The following is a 10,654-nucleotide window of genomic DNA, read 5'->3' as shown; positions in this document are numbered from 1 at the left end:
CCCTGCCTCTGTCTGGTTTGCTCATCATTAATCGAGCGTCTGACGTTTGTTTCGAGTCATACGTTCCATCCCATTGTTGTGGGGTAACTGCTTGTGATTGCAGTTCTGCGATATCTAATCCTTCTTCAAGCTCGATGGTTATCGTGGCGATGTCACGTGTTATATTTGAATTGTTCTCGAGTTCTGCATGTTGTCTTTTCGACATCGTTTTAAACGTTAATATTGTGTCGTTTATTGGTATTTTCAGCTTCGGTTGCTTTCCCATACTTATGATCATATTGAATTCGTTTAAACTCTGGTTTCCAATGGTTAAATGATTTATCATTTCATCTTGAACTATCAAGAATTGTATATTTACGAAACATGGCTTCACGTGGTGTTCCATTTTGATAGGTAGTCTGATTAGTCCTAAGATTTTCAGATCATACGGTCTTTCTTGATTTCTCGGTTCATTGTATGAATGCATATCCATCTTCCAGGTCGGCCAGTATCTTTCTAAAAGATGTGCTGGTACTAATGAAGGTAATATCGCCGTGTTTACCAGCATCGTTCCTCTGAATCCTTTGATTGAGATATTCAGGAATGAATTGATTTCTAAAAATTCCGTTATTGGTTGCAATATGAAAAGAATTGGTTCTACTGAGCTATTGATAGTTTCAGCTTCTCTAAGGTTATTACCTAGTTCCTCGATTGAAGTAGTGTTATTTTGAGTTTCTTCCTCATCTGTATTGACATTCTGATTTTCGACCTCTGAAGTCATCATATTCCCTTTGTAAAGAAACATGTCTACATTTCTTACGCAGTACTCATCTCCTTCGTCTTCGCTGGTGTCTGACTTAGATTCATCAACCTGATTGTCTTTGTCTTCGATTTGTTCCTCAAATTTGAAATCATCGTCTTCACAGCTAACTGCGTGAATAGGTTTCTTATCAAACCTTTGTTTGTCATCTCGATTCCTGAAGGGCGGTCTCTGCTTGCTGCTTTGATCTGCTGTGCCGGATGTGTTACCCGCATATTCCTTAGCTTTGGTTTCCTTGGCATAAGATGTTTTTGTGTCTTTCTGATTTGTAAAAGTAACTCGGAGGTTGTTATCTCCTCTCATTGCTACCTTTCCTACCGAAGTGTTTGTGACTATATCCTCAAAGATATTCATGAACTTTTCAAAGTCTGAGTAATCATGTAATCTGCATCTTACGGCATGCTCTAGCTCACCGTTGCAGTTTCCTAATATCCGATCAATCTGTTCTTTCGTTGTAAAGAATGACCAGGCAGCTTCGATCCTTTTCCGTTGTGTAAGCAACCAAGGAATTGGACGTAATCTATGTTCGTTTCTGAATCTGTCGCGTTCAAACGCTGTTCCCATCTTCTTTTTCCAAAGATCCGTACCAAACTGTTCTTTGATGAGTTTCTTCCATTCCAGCCAAGGTGCTCCTTTAGTGGTCTTCTTCTTACTGTTGTACCAAGTACGGGATTTACCTGTCATAATAATCGCAAGTTTGCACGTAATCAAGACATCAGGCATTTGAAATTCCTCTTGTACGTTATCTATCCATTCAAGCCATTCGAGATGGTTATATTCACCTTCTCCATTAAATTTCGGCCAATCTTTGGCTAGTGGGTAATCCTTTTGTAATTGTTTCAGAATGTCCATATCTAAAGATGGCTTACTTTCTATGGTTGCATCTTGCTCATCTAGCTCGTTACTAGGACTATTTGTGCTTATTACTTGTGATATCGTTGCACCATTTTTATGTTTGGGTTCTGGTCTCTCAAACGCTCTTTCTGGAGGGTGTGTTACCGGTTTCTTTACAAATTCATGCGCGAATGGGTTGTTTCCCACAACTTCCTCTGGCTCTATATCGTAGTGTTCTTCTTCCACTCGTTGTGAGGTTATTTTATTCTCCAGTTTGTCTATCATCGACACTATTCTAATCACATTTTGGTGGATTAGTGAGCAATTGTGTGAATGATCTTCTAATTTTCGATGTACTTCGTTAATAAGGCCTGCTAGATGTCCACAGTTAGCTTCTATTATCTCTTTATGACTAATTATCTCATTGGAAATCATGTCGTCGACTTCTTCAAGATGAACTGCTAGCATCTTTTCGATATCTACTTGATTAACATTGCTCTTGATGTCATCTAAGTTGTTTCTTATTTCATCATTTATTATATGGATGCACTTATCCCATTTTTGGCTTAAGAGTCTGGTAGACTGATGTATCTCGTCTTGCACGTTTCTATGCAATTCTTTAAGTTTGCTTTCTAAGTTGCTCTCATTATTTTCTATGGAGGCAATAGATTTTGGTGATAGGCTCTCAGTTTGTAATCTCATATGTTTGAATTTCGTATTTAAACTGAATTCTTTATCTGATGATAAAGGACTTGTTGTTCTTGGTAATCCTTTTATCGTAAATGGAGAAACTTTATGTTCCGTCTCTTTGAGTATTTCTTCAATACTTTTAGTTTTATTCTCATAAATTTTGTTACTTTGTTCGTTTGGGAATGGTTTTATCAAGGAATTTTCATTGATTTTATTTTTCTCAGATGTGGCACGTTTGATTTCATTTTGCTCTATTGATAGGCTTTTGTTATGTAGTTCAATTGTGGCACGTTTAAACACATTGTCAGTTGGCATAGATGTTTTGCTATTAAAAGTGTTATTATTTCGTACTGGAACTTCGGGGACTTGAATAACAGCTTCACTAGCGGGCATAGGTTTAGAGAAAACAACATTTGGCATATCTGTAACAACATTTGACAACAACGGTGGACTTCCTACATCTTTTATAATTCTTCTGGAATTTAAAAATGGACTGAGAGTAGTTATGAATGTGTTACTTATTGTGGCTGATCCTTGCCTTTGCCCTTGTTCGGACCTTTCATTCCTTTCATTGCTCTGTAGTAAGCTCGGCTGAAGGATAACATGTGTTGCATGTTCTGAGCTTCTTCGTCCGCTTGGCTTGGTTTCTTGTAAGGAGTGTTGTTCGTCTTCTGCGATTGGTTTCTCAATGGACCGGCTGAGGATTCCGCTTGGATCTGTTGTTGGTTGGTCTGGTTTGACGGCCTCTTGAGGTACTGCTCTTTCCCTATGAAACCTCCTGAGGTTCTGGCTAGGAGAGCTTTCTCCTCGACATATGGATCCCAAGGATGGCACAGGGCTCGTACGGCTTCCTCCCCGATTAGAATGGTCAGAGTGTCGTGAGTCGACTTCCACAATCCTAGATAGATCATTAGGTTCCGTGTATTGTTTGGGTTCGCGGACTGTGCGTCTCTCCACTTGGTGAAGTGGTGCTCGTGTAATTTCAAGATATGATTCTGTTGCTCTAGGTCCTGAGCTGCTTGTATTTCTTCCACTGTTGGTTTGGTTAGCTGGTTCGGGTTCATCTGAACGTCGCGGCTTTCCTCCAACGGAGCTGGATCTTCTGATGGAGTCGGAGTAGTTTGGCCGTTCGAGGCTGCTAACTCTAGAAGATTTTCTCGGAGGCATCGAATATGAGTCAGACAAAAGAAATATATTTTCGAACGAATTTATAAATGTGAATAACAAATAGTAGAGGGGAATTCTTATTCACTAGATTGATCTCCAGACAACGTTGTTGTCGTAGACTGTGTCGTAACCGTGGTATGAGGAGCTGGGGGTAATTGGCTGCTCAGGTTCTGGGCTGACAAGGCTGATGGGGTTCTGTCGGCTGCCTGGTTCTCTCTGGCCTGATCCGCTTTGGACTGGTTGGTCTTCGGAACTGATTAGATTAGGTATAAGTAATTATTTTTCTCGGAACAACGAAAAAAAAAGAAAAAAATGTATAGCACACTAGACTAACTCTTGGTTTTGAAGTTTTTCTGCTTCTGTTTCGAGTCTATTGATACAATCTAGGATCTCACCGACTATATCTGTACCTTGTACTTTATTTAGTTGGATCTGAATGAGCGGGTCGATTACTATTTGTAGTTTCTTGCTTATTCCAAGAAGCTCAGAAGCTGTCAAGTTTGTTGATTGTGAAATTTTGACTTCTCGTTGTTTGAAAATAAGGATATCTTGATTCAGAATAAAGTAGCTGATGAAACGAGAAAAATATTTTTAGCAAGGTAAGTAATCTAATGCGATGTAAAGGTACTTTACGATTTACTTATCAATATTCTTTTAAATGCTGTCTTCCAACCAAGCTTCAATTACTTCGACTTGTACTATCAATCTTAGGTAATTCAGATATACGTGGTTCGGACTTAGGTGCTCAAAACCAAAGTATCTACGGTGTGTTGGATATTCTTTGTCTGTAAAAGGGTTCTCGTTGATGGTCGAAAAGCACGGTAGTTCTTGGAGTAAAGCAATAGAAAATTGATCTATTGTTGAAAGGGAAATATTGAAATACGAATACTTCACAAAAAAGAAAAATAGAGATGTTAAAAAAAAATGATATATTTTTTTATGGTTTTTGATGTGTTTTTTCGAAAAGGAACTGATTAAATGGAAGAAGAAACTAAAAAAAAAAAAAAAAATCCGATTTAGTCTCGAGTCTCGTTATCACTCGATGAGGCCCCCAATTGTCAGGGTGGCTACAAATATACGTACTGAGTAGGTCTAGTTCTTACTCAGACAGAGGTCCTGACTGATATATTCCGCTGGGTACGGGGAATAGGATACTATGTAAGATACTAAAATTCGGAAATAGTAATATAATATTAGTATGTTTTAATTACTAATGTGAAAAATTTAATCTCTTTGTTAGGAAAGTCACGGGCCCACTGTGGATACAGAGGAGGGTGGTCAATCCTGGACCCGTGCAATTCTCTTTCGCCTGAATAGGCTAGGAGTAGCCTGATATCTTAAAGATAAACAGGGATCTCGTCCAACTTTACGTTGCGAGAACTGAAGGTTATGACCAGAGCAAAGATTACTTACAGTAGGTAAGCGGGAAGGTACGGTCGAATTAGGATATCCGGAGTTTAACTAATGAACTAATCACTCGAAGACTGGGTAGTAAGGAACAAGCTCGACTATGAGGTTTATCAAGAAACGGGTTAATTAAAGAATACTGGGAATAGGTAATTCAAAGGAGTAGAGTAGTGGTTACGTTTATTATACGTTATCTATAAACTGAGTAGCTTGGAGTTTTTACTTTTAAGAAGTGGAATGAGTCGATAAACAGGTACTTCCTTGAATCACTATACGATTAAGTAAATAGGTTTTACGAGGAAACTGGATTGAGACTTGCTGGACTTTCTTTTAGAAAAAGTAATAACTAGTTGTTACTTGATATTTTAGATAAAGTGTAATTCGATGCCTTTCTTTCTGAGGTGATGGAAAGAGTAGGTTCTTATACCTTTTTGTCCTCTTGGTTAATTGGTGAGTGCAGGTATTCCTGCTAGTCTGCTCTAGCCCAACCGACCATACTAATGAGAGTATAATTCATTAGTTTGCTTCCTTGATTGATCACATACTAACATTTTACGTATCATAGTGTTTCCTCCGAGGTTCTACTCGTTATCGTGGAAATATTTTATGTAAGGCTTCTGCTCTTCTCATACTCGTATGTAAGTTAGTATTGGGCTCTTATGTTCTGTTTGCTCTGTCTTACTTCTAGTTATGTGTAACTGAATGGACTCATTTACGTGTAGTTCATCTTTTCTCAAAGTCCTCGTGCTCTTTGCTTCTCATGCTCGTCATCATTCTTGGCGACTCTCTTACTAGTGAGTTGTTCTTTCATTTCTTTCATTCTAGTAAACCATCTTTTACGTGGGAAAAAGGACTCATGCTTTTCCTTTTTTATTGGGACAGATTAATTTTACGGCATTTCTATTTCATTGTTTCATTCATAGACCTTTGATACTAGGTCCTTAAGTTGTATCTAAATGTTTGTTCTATTTATTTTGTAGTTGAATCTTTGAGACTAGATTCTTAAGATGTCTTGAAGGTTTTTAATCTTCTTATATGTATTTTTTGTAAATTGTTTTATTATTTTTATTTTGAAGTCCTTTTGGTGCTTAGTATTAAGCGCTTGAGGGCTGACAAACTCATACACAGGGGTGAAGACCATCATGCAGCCTCTCATGATTGGTTGTTGCTGTCTGAAACTTCAGAGATTTCCAGCAAATTCTTCAACAGCAACAAGTCAAGGATGATAAGTCTTGGATTCAATCAGTCTGAAGCTCATAAAACTCAAACAGGCGCAAAAGACCGTCTCACAAGCTTGTGATCTCCTATGATTTAGTGAGTTGCTTGGGTCAGATTGATGTTTGGTGAGACTCTGGGAGCAAGAGTCTTGATCATTTCAAGGGGTGAGCTGTTTGGTTGAGGCGTCGCAAGAAGCAATGGGTGTTTGTGTGCAGCAAATCAGTGGTGGAACAATTGAGAGATCAACGTTTGATGGCAGTCCCAGAGCAACCTATCCAGGATGGCTTGGCTCAGCGCCGCGAGGACTGACTGCTGAGCCATGTGAGCGCAATGACTCAGTGGTTGGTTTTGGGAAGGTCAATACCAACTGCTGACCAAACAGGCCGCCTATGGGCCCGCGTGGTGCGCTTACAAGTCAGGCTGAAGGCTGTTCTGGGCGCAAACAGGAGCGGCCTGAGATGGCCAGCCCTAGGTGACCTTTGGTCTGCCCAGGGACAATCTGCGGGTCGGAATTCGACCCGATGCGTTGAAGACCGGTCAGGATCAACTTCTGACCCAGGATCCCCCGTGGTGTACAGCTGTTTCAACAAAGATTGATTTTTTTAAAATCTCGCCAATGTGCAAAACCCGGGTTTTGACCCTCACTTGATTTTGTCTATCTGCTAATTGGAAGAATACAGAAAAGAATAAACCTGTAATCAAGTTTTGTCTCTGGTTTTAACCGCTGCGGAGACAACTTTCTCCAAAAAAAGTTGTCAACCTTTCTTGAAACAGCTGTAATAATTCCAACTTTCCCATTCCACTTTGTTAAGCTTGCAAACATTGAGGTATCAATGACATCATCCAGCTTACCGTTTCTTCCAATTATTTATCTTTTTCCTTTACCTCTTTCATTTCTTCCAATGTATCCAATTCATCATCAACAGCATTAAGTAATAAGTAGCACATCTTTGAAGTCCTTGCCCTCCACACTGGTAGTGAAGCAGTCATCTTTGATATAGTCTCAGAAAAGAAGTGTTATTCATTTTTTCTTTTGTTCTCAATAATAAATAGTAAAAGAAATTGTTTTCTGCAGAAATTATGCAACATCGTTAGTTTTCATTTATACAAAAAAGAGTCTGTGCTGCATTATTAGTCGAGTCATATAATTGTGTTTCTTTTTACATTCATTTATTTTACCGCTAGCCACCCCGTAGGGTGTTGTTGTGGCTTTGTTAATTTTGAACGTTCTTCACCAGACACTCAGCAGATGTTTTTCGTAATTCCATAAGTACATACCAGGAGGATACTCCCAATGCTTTGGCTTACAAGGAAGATTGCTTGCAATCTCAAGTGAAAGTCTCACACTTTACGCGTGCTAGGCCATCAGGTAGAGGTACCCAGCAATGCTGCCCATACCTAAGGAGTTACGGTTTGCTCGCAACAACTGGTATGGTCGAGAATGAGGGTTTTCGGGTATTTAGTCTCATCGGGTATTTCTCAAAACACCGTATGGGCAAAGTATTGTCAAAAGCTCGTGCAACGCATTGGCAACTCAGGAAGGGTAAGTGGGCGAATACAATCAAAGTTTCATGATTACAACTCGGTAACCCTAACACAAGCAAACAAAATATAGTAAATAGAATGAAGAAAAGACCAAGGAAATAACCATCAAACATCAGCACACACACACACAGGCGAGAACCCCAAAGCAAACAACACTTTAAAACAGAGCAAAGTAAGATCTGGTACAAAAAAGAAGATATAAAACTTAGTTATAGAATTCTCTGTTGCAAAGGAGAGATAAGTAAAAAAAAAAATCAACGAAGCAGACATAAAAAAACAAGAAATGCAATAGGGAACGTTGTGTAGAAGGCAAGGTGATGAAGGAGCGGAATGCCAACCTACAATCAACGTGGAAAAAGTGAACCAAACAAGGGTAAGATATAGTTCAACAATTATAAGTAGGTATGCGGATTTGATTAGTTCGGAAGAATGAACGAAAATTTTGGAAAAAAAAAAGAAGAAGTAGTAGTAAATTCAAGCAGGCATCGAAATGAGACAAACAAATATCGAAGAGAGGAGGGATTTGTAAAAGAATCATACATTGAGCAAACACAATAGTTAATAAGTTTCAGAATGGTTTTTTTTCAGCATTTGACGATTATATTAGAAAAAACAAGGAGGCCGAATGATCTTCGGTAGTTTGGTAAAGCATGGTGAGATGTCTCGCCCAATGGATAGTGATTATGTTCGAAATATGAACAGCCAAAGCGAATACGCCATTTGGTAGATTAAAAAGCCTTCAAGACGAGAAGCCGCTAATACTGTATTGGTTTTGGTTGGTACGTCCGCGTCGTCCACCTCGGCGGTTGTTCTGGGCGTTCTTGGGCTTGTCTGCATTAGCGCCTTCAGTCTTGGGTAAGCCAAGGAGGACGCCACCACCCATTACACCGACCTTTCCACCAGAATGCTCAGTGACAGTACCTGGACCTTCTTTGAGAACTAAGCCGCCGTGACGAGTGGTAGCTGAACTGCAGGAGTTCATGCTGGATACTGATGCGCTAGAGTAATGGCGCTCACGAAGGCGACGGGACTTGACGCCTGGGGCAGGTGAAGAAGAGCGAGAAATCATCGGTTGCGCGACAAACCCACCAGGTACTTGGCCGGGAAAGGCGTATGCATGAGAATGGAAAGCAGGGATCTTAGCCGCAGGGTAGCCAATAGGTAAACTGCCAGTCGAGTGATGGCGAGCAAACATCTGAGGGGCTTGAGTCGTCACGCTAGCGGAGTTCTTGCGAGTGTGAGTGGCAGATGAGTGGACCGTTGAGGTGGTTGAAAGTGATACAGCTGAGAACGCAGATTGATCAGAGCCCGACGAGGACGACGCAGATGATGTGCGGGAGTCAGGTCTCGAAAAAGGGTCTTCTGCCGCATCAGTCGAGTTCATTTGCTTTGAGGGCTGACGGGAGTGAGAAGGACGAAGGGAGAACGGGCGGTTCATGTAGAGTGCTAGATCAGCATCATCGGTCTCATCGACGTTGCAAGACAAAGTCGTGCGTTGGCCAGCTGGTAAAGGGGTGGGCGGAATGACAGATAAGCCGGAAACGCCAGCCAAACGAGCAGCGGTGGAAGGCGCCAAGATGGGGATTGCGCGCGACTTGGACGGTGACGATTGTGAGACAGGAGTAGGTGACGTTGGACCGCGTGGAGATATAACTGGGGAGGCTAGGTGTTGAGGAAGTCGACCCCAAAGCTCACGAATTTCACCGCCCCCGGTTTGGTATCGGATGCTGACACAGCCTGGGTCACACCATACCGTCCAACCATTCTTGTTAAACAAAGCCTTCTTGAGATCCTTGATGGTTATTTTGGCCACAGATGCGATGTGACGTAGTACTGGATCGACGTAGCCATCCTGACGAGCTGGATCAAAGGAGATTGCACGGAAGCCTGAGCCACGTTCAGATTGGTCGGGGTACCAGTGTTGAGCGAGGTAACGAGTGACAAGAACGTCGAGGATATCAGGTTGCAAAGATCGAGGTAAAGTCGGGAGCTGGTCTAGAATGAATCCAGAGAGGAACTGGAGCTCTTGGGGAATCACGGTTGGTTGGTAAGACATGCCCCTGTGAAGTAAAGAAGAAAAAGGATGAGTGTCAATGTGGGGTACGAGACGTCAAAGCAAGAAAGGAAGACTGACAATGTTCAGAAGGCGCTTGAGAGATGAGTCAAGTAGCGAGGTGAATTTTGCAAAAGAGGGAGCAAATAGATAAAAACAGAGACAAGCAGTTGATATCGAAGGCCGAAAGGTAACAAGTGTTGACAAGGAAAGGTCTTTGATTGATGATACAACTCCTCGACGCAGCGGAGAATGATAAATGGATCAAGAGCAAGTTGAGCTGATGATTGAAGTGCAGGAGCGATGGGAATAAGACGGCGAATGAAGAAGCCCAAGAGGGGGGTTGGTCTTAAATGGAGCGAGACGAAGGGGTTGAATCTAAAAGAGGGGCAAAGTAAGTAGATCAATCATCAATTTCAGAGTCAAAGCCCAAAGGATGTGCGACAAAAGCAAGCAAGGAATGGGTGGGGTTGAAGAGGAGAGAATTAGAATAAGAGTCAAGACCCAAAGAGTTGGATAGGTGAGTAAAGTAGTGGCTAGTGAAACGGAAGGATAAAGGCAAACAAGGGGCTGGTTGAAATAAATGAAGATCAGAGCCTACAGCATAGGGTAGTTTGAGAGTCATACGAGAGAAAAAGAGTTAAATAGCCTTTTCAAGATCTGTGATGAGTTGCCATTATATTTCAATGGGTGTGTATGTCTGTAGATAGTCCACAGCGGCTTATGTCATTAAGGAGAGAGGAAGAGGAGATATGCAATTCAATAATGCAGGGTTAACTAGGGGGTGAAGGGCGGGAAAGAGGTGAAACAATTGAGTTGAACTAAAATTGTCTGATAAATTGTATCGAGATGGGGTGGGTTGCCTAGCACTGGTGGGAGCAAAGCTGAGCAGAGTCAATTTCTCAAGCCAAACGCAAACCGACTTTCCCATTTGTTACATT

General features: G+C 41.2%; 2 protein-coding genes across 2 annotated transcripts in view; both read right to left on the bottom strand.

The window, feature by feature from the left end:
* Positions 1-326: 326 nt before the first annotated feature.
* Positions 327-3,490, bottom strand: MELLADRAFT_60175 (uncharacterized protein; the record flags this gene model as incomplete). Its single annotated transcript, XM_007405867.1, has 3 exons — positions 327-408; positions 429-1,476; positions 1,669-3,490. 3 exons carry the CDS (start codon positions 3,488-3,490, stop codon positions 327-329), a joined length of 2,952 nt encoding a protein of 983 aa, XP_007405929.1.
* A 4,170-nt stretch (positions 3,491-7,660) lies between these two features.
* The window catches only part of MELLADRAFT_115423 (uncharacterized protein), a gene marked incomplete at both ends in the record, with an annotated part of 4,730 nt that continues 1,736 nt past the window's right edge, over positions 7,661-10,654 (bottom strand). The window contains 2 exons of the mRNA XM_007405866.1: positions 7,661-9,720; positions 9,795-10,091. Of these exons, the coding sequence (XP_007405928.1) occupies positions 8,400-9,716 (1,317 nt within the window). The remainder of the gene's footprint in view (positions 9,721-9,794; positions 10,092-10,654) is intronic.

Source organism: Melampsora larici-populina (assembly GCF_000204055.1).
Source record: "Melampsora larici-populina 98AG31 unplaced genomic scaffold MELLAscaffold_5, whole genome shotgun sequence".
Classification (NCBI taxonomy): Eukaryota; Fungi; Basidiomycota; class Pucciniomycetes; order Pucciniales; family Melampsoraceae; genus Melampsora; species Melampsora laricis-populina.
This window is presented reverse-complemented; position numbering and strand designations above follow the sequence as displayed.